At 35.2% G+C, this 23492-nt stretch overlaps 2 protein-coding genes across 8 annotated transcripts; both read left to right on the top strand.

Moving 5' to 3' along the window:
- The first annotated feature begins 381 nt into the window (after positions 1 to 381).
- On the top strand, positions 382 to 10731 carry LOC107794755 (uncharacterized). 7 transcript variants are annotated; one of them, XR_012702758.1, is made up of 17 exons: positions 382 to 695; positions 2287 to 2887; positions 3765 to 3894; positions 3987 to 4188; positions 4343 to 4429; positions 4522 to 4581; positions 4675 to 4761; positions 6176 to 6247; positions 6341 to 6396; positions 7570 to 7655; positions 7951 to 8041; positions 8126 to 8283; positions 8415 to 8506; positions 9284 to 9358; positions 9796 to 9869; positions 10292 to 10413; positions 10555 to 10731. XR_012702758.1 is itself a non-coding variant. In XM_016617278.2 (17 exons), the coding sequence occupies exons 2-17, from the start codon at positions 2329 to 2331 to the stop codon at positions 10611 to 10613; spliced, it is 1938 nt and encodes a 645-aa protein (XP_016472764.2). In that variant the 5' UTR covers positions 382 to 695; positions 2287 to 2328; the 3' UTR covers positions 10614 to 10731. The 7 variants fall into 7 exon arrangements, 4 of the variants coding, with proteins under 4 accessions (XP_016472764.2, XP_075094046.1, XP_075094048.1 ...); XM_016617278.2 differs by having other exon boundaries at positions 10364 to 10413; XR_012702756.1 differs by having other exon boundaries at positions 421 to 748.
- Positions 10732 to 11734: 1003 nt separating this feature from the next.
- Positions 11735 to 18820, top strand: LOC107794752 (ubiquitin carboxyl-terminal hydrolase 24-like). The gene is made up of 6 exons (XM_016617274.2): positions 11735 to 12164; positions 13528 to 14375; positions 14551 to 14795; positions 15548 to 15690; positions 17448 to 17624; positions 18286 to 18820. The coding sequence occupies exons 1-6, from the start codon at positions 12150 to 12152 to the stop codon at positions 18472 to 18474; spliced, it is 1617 nt and encodes a 538-aa protein (XP_016472760.1). The 5' UTR covers positions 11735 to 12149; the 3' UTR covers positions 18475 to 18820.
- Positions 18821 to 23492: the final 4672 nt, after the last annotated feature.

Genomic DNA, 23492 nt, shown 5'->3' with positions numbered 1-23492 from the left:
TTATTGCCGTTATATTGGCTTGTATCGTTTCGTAAATCATACTATATATTATTAACTTCTATAAAACACACTAGCTCATTAGAAGATCTACAACATGAATGGGTACTTAAACTGCTTAAGTAAGTGAATCACTTGGAAGGCATCAAATAGTAGATTACCAGATATGTTATCAAATTTAATAAACTTCAACTAATTCCGTGAAGAAGTTGATATCATTTAAATACAAATAGAATAAATAGTAGATTACTAGATAATGAATTTTTGTTGTTGATAAAAGAAATACGTATATAGTTTCTATTTTATGAAAGTGGACCCAATTATTATTAGCTTGAAAAAGAGAGTAAACATTAAAATCAATTAATTAATAGAACAAAAATTAGTAAAAAAAATATAAAGAATTGCCCATGGCCATTGCTTTTCTGCTCCCCCAAAAAGAATCCAAATTAGTCCTCCTCAATATTTACCCCCTTTCCTTCCCCAAAATCCCAAATGCAGAGCGAGTCGCTGAACTCGCCAAATTGACAACTCTATAGCAAATTCAATAGCCCCTATAGTCTACTACCCCGTGACTCTCTTTCAAAAAATTCAGTTTAACCCATTTATAGCATTCTACAGTTGGAATTACCATTTAGCCACTAGCAGCTGGGGCACAAAACAGCTCCTGTAGAAGAGGAAGATTTCAGAATTATACTCCAGTGAGTTTGAAACAAGAATCTGATTGAGCCAATTTGAGCGCGGTTCTTGAAAAGTTAGAATCTTTTTTATTGTTAATCTTTGCTCAAAAGGACTTAGAAGTTTGGCACTCCCAATTGTGGTCCCAAAATTTCTGTTTTAATTCAATTATTCAAATGATTGCTTTTTTCGTTTGTGAATATTGCATTTTGGATTTGGAAGTTTTCATCTGTGTTTGGTGATGGTGGCTGAAAAATATATCTTTTGTGGACATCTTATAGATTGTGTATTTTTTTAATTTAATTGCTATTCAAGTTCCATGCATGGCATTCATGTGAAGCTTTGGACTCTCGTTTTCTTTTCTTTAATAAGATAATCAAACTGAATTGACTAGTAGAAAGCTTAAAGATATTTCAATAGAGGGCCTAGAAGGTTTATAGTGTGATTTATTGTCTGTGACCAGTGGCAGAACCAGGAATTCTGTAAAGGGGATCCAGAAAAACAATAGAATGTTACATATAGGATTTGAACCTGTGATCTAAAGCAATTGTTAAACCCCTTCGCCACATCACTAAACTTTTTCCTTATATCAAGAGGATTCAACAATTTATATATAACCTAAAAAAATCATTTTTGTCCTATTTGTGCATATAATTTTTCAATTCACTCCACTTTGCTCCGCCACTGTCCATGACGCCGAAGGGTTTTAGGTTCAAGTTTATATAGGTTGAAGTTTGCATCTCGAATTGCCTTGAAATTATGGTTAGGAGATACGCATTTACCTCTGACAAGCTTGCCTTTTCCCCTCACTTACACCATATTTTTCTTGTATTAACCAAATAATTTTTCTTGTAATAGAACTAAAATAATTGGTAAGTGACTTCTGTGTTGAGTGATGGTGATCATAACTGTTTTCCTATAATTATTAATGTTTTTCTAGAACATGAGTTAAGATGAGTTACATTCAGAGTAAAATGTTGCATCTGCTTAAACAATTTTGTTTGTAGTGCATTCTCTTCAGCAACATAAGGCATCTAGTATATTGTATTTAACTGATGATTTTCTATTTAACTGCTCCCTCCTTATTGTTCCCTGTCCAATTTTAATTTAGTTTCTCATATTACTCACGATGACACTTTGTCTCCAGTCAGAAGGTTTTAGGTAACTTTTAGAAGTGGGATTTCTGCAATACAAATTCCATTTCATGAATTAAGAGTACATAATGATTGCTCTGTAATGAATTTTGATTATATTTTACTCTGTATTTGACTTTCTAGGACTTGCTAGTGCATTCATAAAATATCGTTGGTAGGTCGTGCGGAAGGTTTAGAAAATGTTTTTGATAATCTCAAGCTAATTGGTTTCTCTTTCTTCCTCGTACCCTTGTTTTCTTTCTTATTTTACCTATTGGGGACTGCAGAGCGTGATGTGTCAGTAATTAGAGATACACAGTAGGCACACACTTAGGCTCCAGAATTCTGACCCTGAACACAGAGAAGAAAATTCATAATGCTCTTGGATTTGTGATTCACTGTTCAACTTTTTATGCTTAATGCTGTTGGAGCATTTTGAAATTTAATCAAGTAGATTTATTAGTGTGTATTATGTTCGCAGCCGAGCTGACTGAATCATACTGTGTGTAAATTGTCATGCTGAATGCTACTTCCAACTGGTGGGGGTGGGATGAATTCTACAATGGATGACATGAACTTAATCCATCAGGCTCAGAGGCATCATCTTGTAGTGAGAGAGATAGGAGAAGAAATTGATTTGGAAATAGGGCCTGGGGATGATGACCCTTCATTTAGTAATAATACTTTGATTAATGTTCCACCACAAGAATCTGCGGGCGAAGAGCATGACGAGACCAAGCAGATGATGATTCATCAAGCTTCCGGTGTGAATCAGGACTTGTTGAAGACTCAACCAGTGAAAAAGAAAAAGAAGGTCGTTAAAAGATGGAGAGAGGAGTGGGCAGATACATATAAGTGGGCATATGTTGATGTGAAAGATGGCACAGCAAGGATATTCTGCTCTGTTTGCAGAGAATATGGTAGGAAGCATAGGAGGAATCCTTATGGAAATGAAGGCAGTCGAAACATGCAGATGAGTGCTCTGGAGGAGCATAATAATAGTTTACTTCACAAAGAAGCTCTTCGTCTCCAAATGGCATCCAAAGATAAGATTGTTGTTGATAAACCTATATATGTTAAAGGTAATTTCCCTTTTCAATTTCTTTTGTTGGCTCTATTCCACCTTATCCTTTACACTTTTGTTTTTATTTTAAAAATAGTATGAGACTTCTAAAGCAGTAATTATTTAATTTGTCAACCATTTTCAAGAACGTGATAACTCTTTCCTTCATACCTCCTCTTGCTCTATATTGATGATGGCCTTAGAAGGTAATCAAGTACACATAGTTTAATTTCCGCCATATGTAGAAACCGTATTTGTTGTGAATTAGGTTTCAAATTCTTCTTCTTTTTTCCTTGAGAGTTCATAAATTTCAATCCTACCCTCACTTAAATTGAAATATATGAGTTTGATGTCAGTGGTAAGAGCAGCTATTTTGTTAATATCTAAGCAAAAACTTGTAAATCGTCCAACTTAAGTCTTTCCCTGGATCTTATTCTTGTTATATCCCTTTGGAAGATTATGCTTTTCACTTTTGCGAAGTTCAAAAGTCTCTAGAACATGTTAATTTTATCCAGTATGCTTGCATGGGTTTGTATGACTAGTCAGTGGGAAAATAAATTAATTGACATACTAAACTGACTCTTATGTTGGAAGTAATTGGGTGATCTCAAGTATGGGGATGGTGGGCCGAAAATTGGTTTGATCTTCTATTCCATATTGAGGGATAGAGTTGTAATTTGTAAATTTGTAAATTTGTGACTAGTGTCTTAGAATCACAGGGATATCTTTGCTTAATTCTTTTGTGCTCTGCTTTGTAAAACTGAGACAATAACCACTGAAGTCAATTTGTTGTATCAGATTGTCATTTCACAAGTCATTCTTGTAGATGTGGGATTTTGTTCCTAGAGACAGATTCTTTTCTGACTTTTTCATTGCTGTTGAAATTCCTAAAAAAGCTCTTATGTCAAAAACGGCTGGATCGATCATTGAAGCTGCATTAAAAAGGGATCCTCATGAACTAGAGTTCATACAATCTGTTCAAGAAGCGGTTCATGCTTTAGAAAGAGTCATTTCAAAAAACTCAAGGTAAGTTGTCTTGAGAATAAACCATATGTATGAAAAAGTAATCATTACAACTTTTATTACAACTCTGATAAGAGAATATTTTACTATGTTAGTTATGTAAGCACTATGGAGCGGTTATTAGAACCTGAGCGCACAATTATTTTTCGAGTGCCGTGGGTTGATGATAGGGGTGAGACGCATGTGAACCGTGGGTTTCGGGTTCATTTTAATCAGACTCTAGGTCCATGCAGGGGTGGTCTCCGTTTCCATCCATCAATGAACTTGAGTATTGCCAAATTTCTTAGCTTTGGACAGGTGATCTTCTGTTAATTATCTTACTCTCTTAGTTTACATGCAAACACTCGTAATGTGTGTATAATTTCTCTAAAGAGTACAAGCAATGATGTGCAGTTCAATTGAGAAAGTTTGCTGCTTCTCATAATATTTTTGATTTGTTCTCATTTGGTAGACTTTGAAAAATGCCTTGTCGCCTTACCGACTTGGGGGTTCTTCAGGTGGAAGTGATTTTGATCCCAAAGGCAAAAGTGATAGTGAGGTATATGTTTATGTTTAACCATGCTGATTTCTAATCACGAATTTATTTTCAAGCGTTAATCTTTCTTCTACTTCCTGCCTACTTCACTGTAGGTCATGCGATTTTGCCAGAGTTTTATGAATGAATTGTATCGTTATTTGGGTCCTGAAAAGGTAGCTAAAGACTAACTTCTATGTCTATTTTACTTTGATTTCCTGTCAAATCATATCTTGTTTCTGTAGTTTGATTATTATCTTATCATGTAGGATCTTCCTTCAGAGGAGATGGGTGTTGGTACTCGGGAAATGGGCTTTCTGCATGGACAATATCGGCGACTGGCTGGTCATTCACAGGTGAAGATGGTTAATTTTCTGATATTTCAGATCATCTTATTCTGTTCTTTCCGCTTCTTTTGTTCTAATGTGACCATGGATAAGAATTGTATCAAGACCAGACAAGCTAACATCCTTCGACGTATTACGGGAATCAAGAGGCTAATAATTCACATATTATATGAGATTTGCTGAATTTCATAGGTTGACAACAGAATACAAATCTAAGCTAAATGATCTTGATATTTTAACTCAAAAAAGAGAAAAAAGTAGAAGAGAAGAAAATGCCATCTGATGGATTTCTGAACTGTGTTATTATTGTCATTTTCTGTTGAAGATGAAATGAGGAGGACAAGAGGGGATTCTGTAAATAGCATTATGTCATTTATTTATTTTTAATTTTAATAAGTTAAGGCTGCGTACTAAAACTAAAAATAAATTCCTGAAAGTATGCCTGTCTCCCTCTTATGATCTCATTGGGCTGAAGGACTAATAGTTCATGGAGAAGGCTCTGCTATTTTCAACAAAAAGCCACTAATTGGCTTTGCTGTTGATCTAATGAGGAGCATCTCTATCAGCTAGTCAATTGAAAATTCTAATGTGCATGCATTTCCCTCGTAAGTCCACAACCACAAGGCACTTGTTGGTATCCTTTTCGAGCTTCTTCGGTAGTTTGGGCAAGTTATGAGAAGCTGTTAAGCGAGTTTTTCAATTGTATGGTTTTAGGGCTTCCTTTACACTTGCAAATATAATTATTACTACTGTTGTGCCGATTCTTGTGATTCACTTTTCCATTTAGGTATGTCTCAAAATGTTTGACTCACTTCCAGCAATGATAATTCACATATAAGAATTTTCAAACAACGATTTGATGTACTGATCGATATAAACAGGTAGATCTAACTTATTAAACTCCTTGCTCTAATCAAACCCTGTCATGTAAAATGGTCCGAGTAAGTATTTGTTTACAAGTATGTATATGGAAGTTGTTCGGTTGTCCTTGTAATAAGTCAAGATATTGATAACAATCATATAGGGGTTTTAGTCCTTTCCTTTAGGGGTTCCTACTCTTTAGATAAAACATTGCCATCTGTCAAATATTACTTAGTTCATTTTATGCTCTTTTTTGTTGTTTTTACACACGTCTCTAACTGACTACGGGGTCATGGTAACACCCGTTTAAAAGCTGTGCCAATCATATTGATGAAGCATAATCCTGAAGCACTTGGTGTAGTTAGAGATGTAAAGACTAGATAATTAACAGTTCTTCATGGGTGAACCACCAGATTTAATGCTTTTGAGCAAGAAGTTTATTTTCGACCTTTTTCCTTTGAATGTATTGTATATCATCCATATGATTATAAGTATTCTCCTTTCCTTTCTCCTCTCTCTTTTCTTTTTAATTTTATGAATATACACATTCCACGTTGTGCAGGGAAGTTTTACAGGACCTAGAGTAAATTGGTCAGGCTCTAGTCTTCGAACTGAGGCTACTGGCTACGGATTGGTGGAGTCTCTTTCTTCTTCTTCTTCTTCTGTTGGTTTAATTTGTCAAATACCTGTCTCATTCCTGCCAACTAATTTCTGTTGCAAACTTTAGGTTTTCTTTGCACAGCTTATGCTTGCAGACATGAACAAAGAACTAAAAGGATTAAGGTACCATCCTTTCCAATTGATGGATCTCCTTATGTGTGAAATCAGAAATATAAGAGAAAAATAGCCTAATGTTTGGGGCTTCTTTTACTGATCCTCATGAATGGCAATGTCACTGGATCTGTTTGCTACTATGAGCATCCACCTACATTATTGGCATAGCTGAAAAATGGCAAGCCTGTTAGAAATTCATGGAGATCTCTTTGTCAGAAGACATGAGTGGGTAGCATGTAGATATTTATACCGTCCTACAATATAGGTGGCATGTAATTAGGTCATTATAGCCTGACCCCTCCAAGGCGTTTATATTATGAGCTTCGAAACTATTTGCATAGGCAGGTATCAATAAGTTTTTTTTTTTGAGAAGGCAGGCAGGTATCAATAAGTAGAGAGAGAAAAGCTGTTTGCTCTTGGTATTTGCTGGCAGGGGTGGATCTACGTTGCTACAAGCGGTGTCACCCGACACCGCTTTGCTGAAATTTTTTACAAATTTATAGTTGAAGAAGGATTGAAAAAAAAGAGAAGAGAAACTTATCATATATATGAAGATGACACTGATTGAGAGACGAAGTTGTTTCAGTCTGGTGGTTGTGCCGGCTCCTTGCCGTGTAGGAAGTCACTAGTTCGATCCCCAGCATAGGCGCTTAATCCATTTTTGACAAATAAAACCCTCAAAATGACACCACCCCCAACCTGAGGCTATAGTGAGAAAGAATATGAACGATTCTCCATTAGTTTCTTTTTTTCCTCTGAAGTAATTTAAATTTATTTTCTAGATATCTTTTGGGACTAGTGTTAATGATTTATTATTTGGAATCTTGGCATACAAATATTTACTGTTAGAACGTCACAATTGAGATTTAAACATATGATCTATAGCAATTTTTGAACCCCTTTCCTACTTTACTAGAATTTTTTTCTAATGTCAAGGGAGTTCAATTGTTTATATATAACAAAAAATATCCGTTTTATCCTAATTATGCAATATAATATTCTAACAAAGGGGATTCAGTTAAACCCCCTTTCCTCTACTTAGTTCCACCACTTTGCCTCGTTATAGTAATTTGTTTATTTGTTCACTTCTTAAAATATCGACACCGCTTGTATAAAATCCTGCATACGCCCCTGTTTGCTGGTGTTATCAGAAGTAATGCTTATAACGGCCTTTATGCTCAGGTGTGCAGTTAGTGGTTCTGGAAAGATTGCAATGCATGTCCTAGAGAAGCTCATTGCTTATGGGGCCGTTCCCATCACCGTATCTGGTAAACTTTCTGATTACTTTTGAACTCTTTTTCAGCTTGAATGGTGAACTGAGAGGTATTCTCTCAAAAATCTGTATTCCAATATCAACCAATACAGCTTGCGACCTACCTTCTTTCAATTGAACATTATGGCTTGGTTTAGAGCTTATCATTTAGGAATTACTGAGCATTCAGTTTATGCTTGTTATAGATATTCTCTTCCAGAAGGTGAGAGTGATAGCTCATTGCGCCACTAATATGGTGCAGGTAAAATATGATACTTAAATTATTAAATTTTCCAATTATGATTTTACAGACTCAAAGGGTTATCTGGTGGATGAAGATGGGTTTGATTTCTTAAAGATATCTTTCCTGAGAGAAATCAAAACTCAACAGAGAAGCTTAAGGTTTGTTTTTTTCTCCACAATAGTTGTGTAGACAAATACCTTTGAGGTTTTGAATAAATGGCATATTTACAAGTACTTTTGCAGAGATTACTCAAAGACTTATGCTCGCTCAAAGTACTATGATGAAGCTAAGCCTTGGAGTGAAAGGTGTGATGTTGCATTCCCATGTGCCTCACAGAATGAAATTAATCAATCTGACGCCATTAACTTGGTTAACTCTGGTTGTCATATACTTGTAGAAGGTATTGGTCAACCTCCTGTTATCATTCTCACTTGTTTGTTATTATTGTCCCGGATTCCTAACCATATAGTGAGTGGGTAAGTGGCGTGTCTTTCTTTTAACACTTTTAACTGTATTTCTGTTCATTTTTAGGCTCCATTATGCCATGTACCGCTGAGGCAGTTGATGTTTTGAGAAAGGCTAACGTCCTAGTTGCTCCTTCTATGGCTGCTGGTGTAGGAGGGGTAGGATCTACTTTCCTCACTAGCCTGTTCATTATAAGTAACTCATTTGTCGAAAAGTAGCAAACACTACCTGAATTTGCGTCGGAAGTCATTATGTATTTCTACCATCTTTTTTTGCTTTAGTTCAAAGTAAGCTTATGCTTCTATGTGACGGTAATACTGGCTTGGGTCTTCCAATATGGGTAAGATATAATGCTAAAGTAGGTAATTTCAAACTCTTATTTCGACTTGTTGATGGATTATATTAGAAAGTTAAGGATGAAAGTCTTGGTAACTGTGAAGAAAATGGTTCAATTTTGTTCAACTCATGATGGGAATGAGAGAAGGAAGCAACATTCTCTTCATTCGATCCCAATTTTACTTTTACACAAGAAATGATTTTGGAGTCTGTCCTGCAGTTAACTGGCTTCCTGCGAGGGCATCTCACACTTCTGATGTACTATTTAATGCTTGACAAAAGATTTATGTCCAATTTCTCCCACCGTCTTCTTTTTACTTGATTAACTTTTCCTTTGTGGTATCTCATTTTTGACATCCCTATTATGAGATAGAGCTTGTGAAGTAATTTTGTGAAGCTTGCGTTAGACAGAAGTTTAGCTGAAAGTTAGTGCAACAAGCATGAAGCACCAATTTGTATCGCCATATGTTTTATATCTTGAGATGCTCATAATAACACGGCGAGGTTTCCCATATTTTCTTCTGTTGTGGACTGACATTTCTGCAACTTCATTGTGTCCATTTTCTTGGTTGGATAAAATTTCTAACTATCAATCACAGGTTGTTGCAGGGGAACTTGAGCTGAAAGAGTGTAATTTAAACTGGTCTCCAGAGGATTTTGAGTCTAAATTACAGGTCAGCACTTAAATCTTGATGCAGAACTGGAGCTTTTTTTTTTGTGTGTGTGTGTGGGGGGGGTGGGGTGGGGGTAGGGGGGCTTAGAGGGTTAGAAGTGTAATTATGATAAAACTCATCAGTTTGTTTCTGATAATTCAAATATATTTAGTTGGACCAAGTGCCAATCAAAGCAAATTATTATGCTTTTCCTACTCGTGCTCTAGCCAACAAAAATTAACGTGTGCTGGAGTCAGTTGTGAAAGAATATCCTCTTGTTAATCATCTTCATGTAGCATTTTATCATATGCTTGTTGTCCGTAAATATTCTGTAAACCAACACTAGTTGTCTCTAGATGAGGTTTTGTATAGTTGCAGGTGTTTCTTTTGTCTGTTTTCCATTTTAATGCAAATGTCATCCCTAGTAACAGTGAGGATGGATCTCTTGCTTGCTGCAGGAGGCTATGAAACAGACATACCAGAGAGCCCTAAAAGCGGCAACAGATTTTGGTTATCAAAAGGAAAGTCCAGAGTAAGTTTTTGCCTAAAACTAACACCACAAAAAAGTGGGCTTTATGTGCATTCTTATGGATTTAGTAAATAGGCGCTTACAACAATTGTCTCTTTCCGTCTTTTTGAGCCGAAGGTCTATCGGAAACAACCTCTCTACTCCCTCGGGTAGGGGTAAGGTCTGCGTACACACTACCCTTTCCAGACTCCACTTATGGGATATTAATGGGTTGTTGTTGCGCTTACAACAATTATATTGAAAAGTTTGAAGGAAATTGTTCCTGTGCTTTGTTATTATGAATAATGTCTTTTTGTGTTTTTGTTTTTTCTTTCTACATAAAGCATGAAATATTCTTTCTAAAATGCTCTTCAGTTCTTTTCTTAACAAGATTGTTGTTTTTTTCCCTTGAAATGTTTGATTATCCTTTTGGTTTTTTGTGATAGACGTTGCTCGCGTGGATATTATCTTGTTCAAACGTGCTAGCTCAATTCAATAGGTGGTTGTGATATTTGCAGGGCGTTGGTCCATGGAGCAGTGATCTCTGCTTTCCTAACGATTGCCAATGGTATGGTGGACCAAGGATGTGTATAAATTACAGCTTTTTCTTGATGTAGCTAAATATCATATTTAATTACTACTTTTTATTTGACATCAATAACGAAGAAAGAGTGCTGTGGGATTCATTGCATCGTCGGGCTTCTTTCAGGATCTTATACAGTGCTTGATATTGTAGATGGTGGGAGGAATATATGTTTGTCATGGTAATGTACATGTATTGTGTAGGTGAGTTAATGTCAAAGCTTTGGTAGGATATACTACTTCATTTTCTCTGTTAGCTAAATTTAGTTAGCTGCTGAAATATAAAAGTAATTGTGAAAGCAAACACTGTATTGTGGGGTTGATGGACTTTTAAGTTTTCAGCAAGGAAATCCTTATAACTTGGATGGACTCCATTAAACCTTTTCAAAGATAAAATAAAAAGGTAAGTGAACACTCGATAAGTTGGATGCATGTTAATATACCAAATAGAAATATTTTCAGGGGTTTTCATCTGAATATGGATGTATTATTACTTTTTCTTGGATTGGAATTATGGATTGCAAAAAAGAAAGCGTATGATGTTTTCATTGTGAAAACATGCAACAAGAACAAACTTTATTCTTTTTAATAGAGAAGCTTTATTATTGCAACAAGTCCTTTTTTTTTTTTTTGAAATCTTGGTCTTGGAAAATATCTTCTTTTTAGGGACAAGAGAAGTTAAAATTTAGAGTTACGAGCCGCATATATGCTAATAAGTGAAATATTATCTAATCTAAGAGATGCACAACTATTGACATAACCAGAAATTGTAACCTTTGAAGTTCAGTTGGCAATAGTTCAAGCATTTGACTTTTAGTTGGGAGAAGTGGAAAAAAGAGTCGCCAACTAAAAGTTAACGTTGTTAATACAATGTTTGGTTAATTCTCTCTTCCCACGTAAAATCCAACATTATTCGTGTAATGTTTATTAGTTTCATTTACTTTTTACGCGTAACTATTACTCAGTAAATTATGCGATAATGTAATTTTATTTTATGGAGGATAAAATGTGATGTAAAAATATGAGGATTACTAATACATGACTAAAACAACTAAATGATAAAAATAATCTTTTATGTAATAACCAATACTTTATTTTGTTAATGTGTAATAATATTTAATAAAATAACCAAATACAATACTAATAAATTCATTATAAATTCTTGCATTACCAATTTTTACATAATTTAAATTCTAAACCAAATGACCCACAGAATTTTGAAGAAAGTCATAGCGCACCAAGTGTGTGTAATAACTAAAAATTCGAGGTCGGTATATATATACTGTATACAGAAACTGGAATTTGCTCAGTATAAAAAGCGGACGTATATAAGGAGATCGGCACCCTCTTTTCCCCCAAAAAGAAACCTACAACCTAAGCCACTGACCTAAAAAACATTCACAGTTTCACACACACACATACAACTAGGGACAGTCGGACAGACGAAAAACAAAACACTCCAAAATCCCAAGAGTCCCAAAAATCCCTATATATTCCAATCCTTGTCCTTGTTGGTCTCATAATTCTGCGTTTGTTAGAATTGTTCGATGCTTCTCCCGTTCATAATCGGATCCACTTCAGCTAATATTAAATGCTCTGTTTCTTCTTCTTTGTTTCTTCCTATTTCATGTCTGCAGCAACAAGGCTGATTTTTCATAAGTTCCCTATAAAGTTGTCTACTTTAGTGGTTTTTGAGTTTCAGCCTACATTTTTCTGCACAGCATGAGTGATTCTAAGGTGCTTATTGTTTATTCTTGATGTTTCTCTTTTGCTTTTGGTGGTATTTTGGTAATTCTAGAATGTTCTGAATTATGGACAAAATTGGTTTTTGAGTTGTGGTTGTAATATTGTGGTTTGTGGCCGTCATATTGTGGATGACTGAGTAAGGTAAAGACTGCACTTTGTTTCTGATATATGGTGATTGAGTGGAATTATGATGTTTGGTTATTTTGAGTTATGGATAAAAATCAATTCTTTAGAAGTTTGGGATGGTTCATAGGCGTGTCATTGTCTGGTTATTATTGGCTGTAAGCAATTTGTTTGTGACGGTTTGCATTATTTTTTGGGAATATGTTCTTTGAGTTGCGGATTTTTTTTAAAAATGTTATTGATTGCTAGTCTGGTTTTAATGGTATGTGGTTGTTGTGGATGACCTAGGAAGTGAAAAAGAAATCTATTTTTCTTTCAGATGGATATGCTGTTAGAGAAAGATTTTAGTTAATGGTTGAATGGCTTCTTGCTGCAAAGTAAAAGAGTCGCAAAAATTTCCCTTTTTCTCCACATGCTTGGCTTTATGGATACTTGTCTAGTAGGAAGTGGTCCAGTGCTAAGTTACATAAGATCACTTGGGGATATCTCAGGCTTGTGGTAGTGACCAATTACTGTGGCGACTTGCGTTTCGCTGGTATATTCTATTTACCATGTAGTATGAAAGACCAGGGTTCATTCCTGCCTGTTCTATTTTTACTTGATCACTTTTATATTACTAAGACATGGAATAAAGTCTTACAAGAATTCAAGTTAATAATCAAGTCAACAAATTTTTTTGGGCACAACTTTAAACAAATAACTAACTAAGCTAACCTTCTATACAATGTTAAATAGACATTCGTTGATCCTAATAGAAGAAGTGGTTTGAGCAGTGATATCCTGCATTTAGCTAGGTGCATTAAGTCAATACATTAGTGGTTACACAAGTCTTGTGAAGGCTAATTCGGATTTGAACTGATGGGGCTGGCAGTAAAATACTCAAAGGAGCTGCTACAATTGCAGGCAGAAAATGACTTGGTACATGGATTTGGCGTTAGCCGTGTCAAGCGATTGTGTTAAGTGTGGTTTGGACATGTTAACTTTGTATGAATAGTTAAGAGCTTTAGATGTGTCTGAATGATGGGGGGATATTTGATAAAGTAATTGGTATGGTGGTATGATGGAGATGGAAAATGACTAAATTGCAGTCTATCTTCTTAAGCTTCTGTAGATTTACTCGACAGTTGTGCAACATGTTCTGTGATACTTTAGGCAGGAATTACTGTCTACCTGTGATTCTACCTTTTTTTTCCCTCGAGCCAACATTGTTTCCTTTGTCTTGGTGTTACAGGTATTTTTATTTGGTTCATTTACTGAAGATGAAACAAAGTCATTGCTGAACCCTCCATCTGGTTGTGATGGGAATAAGCACGTGGAAGAAAAGGTGCTAGTTAATTCCTCAAAATTGGTGCCTGAATTATCTTTTGGAAGTTTCAGCAATATATTCAATTCTCAACCTGGTTCTTCCAAAGAGAAAGTAGGCTCAGATTCCTCTACTACTCTCAAGGAGCAGAAAGATGGGCATGAGAAACCAAAGACAGATAACTTACTCAGAGAAATCAAACAGAATGGAGATGTCCAGAACGATTACTTCGCCAATGGACATGAAGGATCTGCAATGGTACACAATATCGAGTTTAGTAATTTATGTGTGTCGGAAGATGAGAGTAAAAGCATTAACAAGTTGTCTAGTACAGCTGGACGAGATGGTGGTGCACTATTAAGTAAAGGAAATTCGAATGGGCCCACTAACATTTCAGCAAAACGCGCATATTCAGGACAGGCCCCTCTGGAGGTATCTGGTGGCCCTCTTGATGTTGCAGGCTTGCTACCTCGGGGTTTAATCAACCCAGGGAACTTATGCTTCCTTAATGCTACATTACAAGCTCTTTTGTCATGTTCACCATTTGTTGAGCTTTTACTAAGTCCAAGGATACACAGTATTTCCAAGGTTGAATATCCAATATTAGCTGCATTTGTGGGGTTTCTTTCTCAGTTTACTGTACCTGGTTCTACGAATTTAATGAAGAAAGATGCCACCAGTATTGAAGTCGGTACGCCCTTCAGCCCAGCAATATTTGAAGCAGTTCTGAAGAAATTTACTCCTGATGTGCCTAAAGCCATTTCCGGCAGGCCAAGGTCTGTACTTATTTACACTTGTTTAGTAGTTATAGATGTCTTCTTTCTGGGGTTTTCTTCAATGTACTTGTTGTGACAGACCTTGAGGTTACCATTTCTAGATTAGTGTAAATTGGAGAAATGTGTCAACTCTTTGTAAAGTATCTCAAAACTCCCTTTATTAACAATTTTCCAGACAAGAAGATGCGCAGGAGTTTCTGAGTTTTGTAATGGATCAAATGCATGGTGAATTACTAAAGCTTGAAGGGCAATCAGATTCAAGTGGGAAAAATTCATTACTTGTTTCGTCAGAAGAAGATGAGGGATGGGAAACTGTTGGCCCAAAGAACAAATCTGCAGTCACAAGAACTCAGGACTTTGTTCCTTCAAAATTAAGTGCAATTTTTGGAGGGCAGTTGCGGAGTGTTGTTAAAGCAAGAGGTAGTGTGCTTTTTATAAGTATTGAGATTTGCTTATTATATAAAGATCATCTGCTGCTTATGAAGAGCATAAGACTAGTCAAATCTAGGGGTATTACCTGATTTTGAAAAAAGGACTAGTCAAATCTAAGAATTGGGAATTGATTATTTCTATAAATTTTCTCATTTTGGATTGCCCATGTGAATCCTGGTCCAACTGTGATAACTGTTCAGTTTAAGTTAAATATCCCCTCTGAGACACAAAAAGGTTTTACACAAAATTAAGCAGCTTTTGAGAAGTGGTAAGAAGCTTCGGTTTCTCTCTAAATCCCAGAAATTTCTTGTTTGCTACTTTTCATGATTTTATTTTAGCAGAAAGATTGCGCATGACCTATAGATTGATCATTAACTTTCTATTTGCATGACCAAAAAAATAATTCTGCCTTTATTGTAAATTTGTCAAAGGACGCATAGAATGCGACAGAGGAAGGTGATTTCTGGCTGTATCATAGGAAATTATCTTTTTCCCAGCAACCAGCCTACAGTATTATCTGTTAGTTTCAGAAACTGTAAATTTGCTATATTACAAGCTCCCAATCTGACATAAATGCAATAGCTCGTTTGTGAAGCAACTAGATGTTGTGCTCATGCTAGTATGTCTTTTATCTATTTTTCGTAGGAAAGACAACTTTGTCTGACCTTTGAGGTTCTCTCAAGTCTCAACTATTTTTGAATTTGGATTGAGTTTAAGATTTTGAATCTACTTTATAATAGGGAACAAAGCCTCTGCCACTGTTCAACCATTTTTTGTGCTCCATCTTGATATTTCACATGAGGCTGTTCGTACCATTCAAGATGCTCTCCGTCTATTTGCTGCTCCTGAGACACTCGAGGAATATAGAACAACAGTAGGAAAGGTAAATTGTTCCGCTACCTTTTGGACATTATGGTTTTTACTGTCTGCTCTTAGTTGGGGAATGGTCCAGTATCTAATGTCAAGTATTGAATATGTTGACCTAGTGCATAAAACTGCATTGAATCTTAGATGGGTCACAATTCAGAGGCCTCTAGTGTACACGTTCCCTAAGAAACTTTGCTGTTGATGACTTTGTTTGTGCCACCAACCTGTTTTGTTTTTTACTTTGATAATGTATTATTCACAAATTTAGCACTAAGGAAGTGTTATGAGTTACAGTAAGGAGTCGAGCTGTCCCTCTTATATCTTTTGGGGAGCCTATGAAATCCAAATATTCATGTACGTCACCTACAAAATGGAAAATTACAATAAAAGTATAAGGTTGTTTGATAAAAAGCCTTTCAATCTGTAAAGACGATTAACTTTTCCTTTAAATCATCTGAGGTTCCTTTCCTTCTAGAGAGTCCAGGAAGTGAAGACTGGGACTGTGAGACATGTATTCTGCTGTTGTTTTGAAGCCTTTTTCCCATGCCAGCTCCAAAAAGCTACTCTTAAAGTTCTTTGCATCACCAACTGAAACCCTAAAATGGTTATTAAAAATCTTTACCATATGTCCCTCGCAACTCGAAAATTAAAAAACAAGTGTTGTGAATTTTCATTGTGCAATCCTCATAGGTAACATCAAATTTTCCTATGTTAGACAAGCTTCACGCATAATAATCCATCCAAAACTAGTTTTACAGGTTCAATCATATTTTGCTACAGGATTTTCCATGGCCATTTCTTTCCAGTTCTCCCGGCTACATTCATATTTTGACAACAAGTTCTAACTGCAAATATATCTTTCTTTGCATCTTTCAACCTTATAAGATCTGATGCCTTAGTTGCACAGCTGCTCTCCTCCAACTTTTAGGAGTGGAATCAGCCTTCTACCTGTCATCAGGATTAACTTCGTTTTCCTCTTGGTTGATTATTCACAAGTTATTGCTGGTTTAGTGATCGCTGATCAGATTAAAAATGATCACATTCGGTAGAAGGTGCAAGTAACACGCATTGAGGATAAAATGAAAGGTGTGGAAGTATGGTGAAGGAGGGTTTCAAAAGGGGACGGTAGACCTAAAATCACATGGAAGGGGACGGTAGACCTAAAATCACATGGAAGGAAGTTGTCTCGAAAGACCTACAAATCCTTGGAATCAATCCAGACTTGGCTAAAGATAGGACATAATGGAAGAGAAAGATCTATATAGGTGATACCTACTAGTTGGGAATGAGTTTTAGACTTGGTAGAGAACTTTTATTATTATTATTATGAAAGACCTGATTTTTCTTCCTGCTTCGATTTTCGTATTATCTTGCTGTTGTTACTGGTTTGTTTTTTTCATGACTTCTTCACTACCGTAGTTTCTTTCCTATATTATTGACTCACCTTTCTTTGAGCCGAGAGTATATCGGAAATAACCTCTTTACCTGCACAAGGTGGGATAAAGACCATGTACACATTACTCTCCCTAGACCCCACTTGTGGTATTACACTGGGTATGTTGTTGTTGTTATTTATATAATATATTTATCTTATTTTTCACTTTTATTTTATTTTAGTATTAATGATGATATAAGTTGAGCTTAAAGAAAGAAATGAAGATTCATATGGCCGATCCCAACTTGTTTAGGACTGAGGCGTAGTTGTTGTGATCGCTGATCAAAGGCAGGATACTAGCTGGGTTTTGACCTCTAACATAGCTTATTTCCTTGCAGTTTGGATCAGGTAGTGCCAGAAAATCCATCAGCATACAGACTCTTCCTAAGATGATGATTTTACACCTGAAGCGGTTCGGTTATGGAAGCCACGGAAGTACTAAACTGCTTAAACCGGTGCAATTCCCTCCTGAACTAGTGATAAGCCGTGATTTACTTGCTAATTCGACTACTGAGGTAATATTCAAATTTAATGAAGTTCTTTGTTAACTCTCTATCCCATTCAGGGGGAAACAATTTAATTTTTGATTTTATAATTCTGGTTGCGATTTTATAGTGTTTTTTAAGGAATATTTTGAAGGTCATTGTAGATAGAAATGATTTCAATTGTTCAAATTGCAATTTCAAGATCTTTGGTAATTGAGACTAAATTGATCGAAAGTTTGGTCTATCTGAAAAAGTCTCACTCATGGGAAGGAGGGAAAGGTATTTACCCTTATAGTCTAAATACCTCACCTTCAATGAACTAATTTTATATATCGACTACTATGCAAAGACGATAGTAGGCATTTAAAACAGTTAAGTGTTAAATGTGAATATACATTACACCCTTGTGGGTTTTAGAAGTCATAGATATCTATAGAGCAAACTTGGATAGATCATACTGCTAAATCACATGGGGAATTAAGTGTCGTCATTTACTAAAGTGGGGAAATGCATCATAAGTCAGAAACCTTGTCAACAGAGCATATTGACGTCCCCTTGTGTCCAAAAATGAAAAATCATCACCTTTTTGTACGAATTATCTAGGAAGCAACACATTCTTCTACTATGGCATGATTTCCATGGATTGACATGAGGTGAAACTTTTGTTTTTTGTTGTTTTTTTTACATGCAGGGTCGACAATATCAACTTGTTTCCACAATAACCCATCATGGGAGGGAAGCTTCTAAGGGGCATTATACTGCCGATTGTCGCAACCAGAGTGGGAAGTGGTTGCGATTTGATGATGCCTCTGTTACTGCTGTTACCATTAATAGAGTGCTGCACGATCAAGCTTACGTTCTATTCTATAAACAAGTATAGGCAACACGTCTTAATCCAATCAGGTAACCGAGCGGGACAGAGGACATTCTTAAGTCATTGGACATTGCCACACCTCAGGCATCTGCACTGCTATGTGCTCCATTGTGTTAGATAGTCAGCATTGTGTTTTCATTTACATGGCCATCAGGGAAATGAAGCATCATCCATTGGCATCCAGGGCGTGTGGTAAATGTATGGAAATTTTGTTACCAGTTGTGTTTGGAGCTGTTCCTTTCCTCGTCTTCCTTTTTTGATCTTTGATTCATTATATTAGGAAAAATTGACTATTCTGTAATGAGGATGAGGTCGTGATATTTCTTTATATTCGATTTTCGAGTCTTCCTTACTTTATACAGTGGTTTTTTATATAGAAAGCATAGCTCTATCTGGAAAATACCTTGGCATGTCAAGATTATGTCAAAAATGCGGCTCAGGTAACCCTTGAATCTTCGCCAATGATCAAATTACACCAATTCATTTCGCGGGTCCAAACATTCAATGGTAAGCATTTCTTTAACATTGATATGATAGAAACTCTTATGTGATACTGATAATGATATTTTCATGGCATAAGAGAACTTACTGATGATGGCAAGCAAGTTGTTTTACACAATTATGTCAATTATTGGGTAATATTACTATTTGGTAACCAAGTAAAAAATGGTTAAAACATACTAATAGTCTGAAAATTAAAAAAGCCGAGTATATAACTTAAATGCTAAACTAAATAGTGTAGCATCCTTCGAAATCAGTCCAATGAAATGGTACATAGAATGATTAGTTTAATGAAGCAGTTTTAGATCTTTGCTGCGTTCTGTGGAATTTGAAGAATTATTTGCAGTATTCTGTGAGAAGTATTAGGGTTGTGGCGTTCTTTTATAAGAGGTGGATTATCTTAATTCGATATATTTTGTCATTACATCTCACCAACAAAATAAGTCAAATTATTTGGATATTACCGGCATAATACTACAATTAAAACTCCATTTATAACTGTTTGTCAACGTTTCACAGGACACATATTACTTGATTGTTTACTATACCAATTGCATAAACAAATTGTGAGCTACTTTCAATCTCAACCACTCTCACTATCTACAACATATATATAGATATATAATTAAGAATTTTGACTTTTGCACGGTTTTTCTTATCCAATCATGTCAAAATGACCTAACTCTTTTCCTCTACCTTAGCTGCCCATTATTTATACTGCTATCTTATCGTCATATATTAGAATATCGAAAACATTAAATCAGAAGAACATTATTAAAAATACGTTTTGAAGTCATCCTAATCGCGATATCTTCCAAGGAAACTATATTATTTTAATTGACTGAACTTGTTCCTAGAATGCGTTTACTCATATTTACCAAAACAAAAGAATGCGATTACTCAGACCTCATTTTGTATCTTTTAAGTCAAAGCTTTTCACCCACATGAAGAAACCAGTGAAGGGCAGTTAAAGCCTTTGTGATTTGGTTAGTTCTCGCATATGAATTCTATGAAAAGCAGTTGCAAGAAACTTTCCGGAATTTGCCTATGTACTATTCTAAATTGCTCAATTTTATCGTACGTTATTCTTTTGGCTCATTCATGTCTTTACCGTTGCCAAGTCATCTCGTATTCCTTTGCCATCAATAGAGCTCTAGCGTGAAATAGGTAGACTCGCCGTGTTCAATTTTTTGAGAAAAAGATGTCCAAATTTACCCCTCAACATGACTATTTTAAAATTACTCTCAGATTAGAGTTCTGTTAGGGGCCAACGACAAAAACTGAGACTATTTCCTAACGGTAGGATAATATTATACCAAAAGATTTGACGTAGGGCAAAGTTGCTCAAAGATGAAAAGTTTCACAAATTTGAGTCGGATTAAGTTGTTTAGTCTAGTATTAAATGTCTTTTTTGGGTTAAAAGTGCTTCTGGTGGGAAAAGGGAAAGAAGAAAGAGCAGAAAGAATCTTTGACCAACACACATTGAACTTCCTCAGCTGGTCTTACACAATTCTAGTTAGGGGTATACAAACGAAAACGACAAATTGCACCAACCCGATAATCCGAATCAAATCGAGAAAAAAAATTGATTATGGTTTGATTTCATTTGGTTTGGTGTTGGAAAACAAAAACCGACATATTTGGTTTGGTTTGGTTTTAAATAAAAAAAGTCAAACCGAAACCAAACCAACCCGACATTATATGTATAGAAGTTTTAAATATATTTAATACATAAAAATATTTATGGTAGTGTAGTTTATAAATATTTCTTAAGTTTTTTCATAGTTTTATCTTTTAACGTATTATTTCAAGCTTGGACTTATAATTTTTGGATGCTCCAATAAGTTTTATAGTCCATAAATATTAGTAACTCAAATAAATACAACAACAAGCCAGTATAATTCCGCTAATGGGGTCTGGGGAGGGTAGTGTGTACGCAGACCTTACCCCTACCCTAGGGTAGAGAGGCTGTTTCCGATAGACCCTCGGCTCCCTCCCTCCAAGAACTCCACCTTGCTCTTGGGGTGACTCGAACTCAAATAAATCCTAAACCAAAATCAAATCAATACTAATGCTAATAAAAGACATTCAATCCAATTGTACTATGAATGAAAATAGTGTTGAATATCTATTTTTTAGTTTTTCTATGGTTTAGATAAAATACATAACTTATTTTTCTTTTAGTGGTTAGTCATGTAAATAATAGTACTTATTAGTCATAATTTTAAATTATGTTTGTTTTCGTTATGGCTTATTAACAATATTTATTTTATGAGATTTTATTATCTTTATTGTTGAATATTTTAGTACAATGTCATGACTCATCTCATATTTATGTCATTTTATTGAAAAACAACTTATATAGTTTTGTCTTACTAGGATTAAAGAAATACTAGGAGAACATATTTTACGTTCTGTGCTATGAAGACTTTATGAAAAAAAAAAACCCAAAACCCCAAAAAATTCGAGAAAAATCGAGATTAAAAAATCCGAATTTTATTGGTTTGGTATGGTATTTAGATTTAATAACCCGATACAATTGGTTTGGTTTGGTAATTTGAAAATCCGAACCAACCCGACCCATGTACCCCTAATTTTAGTCATGTTTAAGGTAGCTAATTTTTGACAACCTCTATTAGGATTTAGGAGTAATTTGTTTCTTCATTTATAAGTTATTGTGTTAGAAGTTCCAATGAAAACACAGAAAAGAACAAAATAAACAAAGCCAATTTTTTCAATTCCCTGTTTCAAATAATTATTTTTTTGTTCCATTTTATTTGACCTAAAACAATAATATAGAGGTACCAATTCTTCTTAGACCATGAACTTTTTGTACTTTTCCAATGGTTTTCAAATAAAAAGTTTGTACACAGTAATATTTTCTCCATAGTCTATATAACTAGACAAATTTTATTTTCAAAATATAAGTGGGGAAAGCATCTTACTAGATTAAATAATGATGAAGTTAAATTCAGTAACAAGAATTATTTAACTAATCCTATTACCTAGTCAAAGAGCAAACGTATAAGCAAAAATTAAGTCTACAGCGACATTCGTTCGGCATTTCTAAAGCTTCTTACTTTACATTTGGGATTGATTCGAAGTCAAAAAGGCTGTGCATTCTATATTGTTTCATTGTATTATTATTCTCGTAAATTGCACTTTTTGATGGTCCCTTATACATTTTTAGGTGAACTGGTAAATTAAATTAAAATAGTGCTGGATGGTAGCATCCCTTCAAAGTTTAATTGTTGTCTTTTGAAATGAGTTACCTTTCTTTCTTCTTCTTTTTTTCCAAATAAGGAACTAATCATCATCGAGATGGAATGAATGAGATTTCTGAACTTTGATCCCTGAGGATTGACAAATTTCTGATAGGAAAACGTTTCCGTTAAAGCTCTACATAATGCAAATCCGGATTAGTCAAGCCAAATAAAACGAAGAATCAATCAAATTATGTTAGGATCGGGAACCCGGATAGTGCGGAATATAGCTAAACAACAGTATAATGGCAATAACAAAGACAATGGAAGTTGATAACAACAACAATTAAAGTAGATAAAGAAGACACAAATTTAACGTGGTTCGGTCAAAGTGACCTACGTCCACAAGCGGAGAGGAGCAATTTACTATAACAATAAGAGTACAAAAGAGAGTACAAAATTAGAGTAAACACTCTAATTAATCACAAATACCCTAAGAGAATAACCTCACAAGATCACTCCAAAGAAAGGGTTCACACAAGTGCTTCCCAACACTAACTCTCGTACAAAACACTCTTAATAAAGGAAGAAAGGAAGAAACAAGAATTGAAGACAAGTCTTGTTGGTGTGTCTACAAATGAGGAGAAACTCCTCTATTTATAGCAAGAAATCCTTAGCCTAATAATGGATATTATGTCATGGCAAATGTCATGATCCACAAATTTGTTATAATGGATATTATGTCATGGCAAATATCATCAAAATTTGGCCATATTACAAATTAACCCTCTTGTTTTTTTCCCGAACAGAAAATAGAGTCAATTTTCAAAACCCTGCCCACAAGACGGGGAAAAGAATTCCTTAATATTTCTAAAAGATGAGTCTTACGGACGAAAAACTGTTAACTTTAGTAGGGCTTGGTCCCCCTTTTGGATATAACATTAAACTATGGTTTTGGTTAGGTAACTTCCTAATGTGTTTGGATTCCTTTCTTTGAGTTCAATTAAAGTAGTGTTACTTTTAACTTTTTAGGTCTTTCGTGGTCCAGTACTCAGACCGCTCCTTCTCACCCTTTTTAGCTTCCCCAAGAAAAAGAAAATACGAAAAAAGAAGAAGATATTATCGATTTGATTTCCCATTTAGAGTGATGCATCTATAAGAAATGAAAAAAGAAATGGCTTGTACCATCAAAGATTGTTGGTTAATGGTAATTTTGGAATCAAACAACTGTTGCATGCCTCAAAATGGATATGGTCACAAATAGTTGTTGTTAGGGGTAATATGTCGGGTTGGTTCGGATTTTTCAATTACCAAATCAAA

Source organism: Nicotiana tabacum, chromosome 19 (genome assembly GCF_000715075.1).
Source record: "Nicotiana tabacum cultivar K326 chromosome 19, ASM71507v2, whole genome shotgun sequence".
Lineage (NCBI taxonomy): Eukaryota > Viridiplantae > Streptophyta > Magnoliopsida > Solanales > Solanaceae > Nicotiana > Nicotiana tabacum.
The sequence above is the reverse complement of the archived record's forward strand: the minus strand, read 5'-3'. Positions and strand labels throughout refer to the sequence as shown.

Excerpts from the sequence above, each read along its gene's own strand:
- LOC107794755 (XM_016617278.2), top strand. The coding sequence starts at position 2,329 with ATGCTACTTCCAACTGGTGGGGGTGGGATGAATTCTACAATGGATGAC. Across the intron at positions 8,507-9,283 it reads TGGCTGCTGGTGTAGGAGGG|GTTGTTGCAGGGGAACTTGA; the intron begins GTAGGATCTACT and ends TATCAATCACAG. Across the intron at positions 9,870-10,363 it reads TATCAAAAGGAAAGTCCAGA|GGCGTTGGTCCATGGAGCAG; the intron begins GTAAGTTTTTGC and ends TGATATTTGCAG.
- LOC107794752 (XM_016617274.2), top strand. Across the intron at positions 14,376-14,550 it reads GCCATTTCCGGCAGGCCAAG|ACAAGAAGATGCGCAGGAGT; the intron begins GTCTGTACTTAT and ends ACAATTTTCCAG. Across the intron at positions 14,796-15,547 it reads GAGTGTTGTTAAAGCAAGAG|GGAACAAAGCCTCTGCCACT; the intron begins GTAGTGTGCTTT and ends ACTTTATAATAG.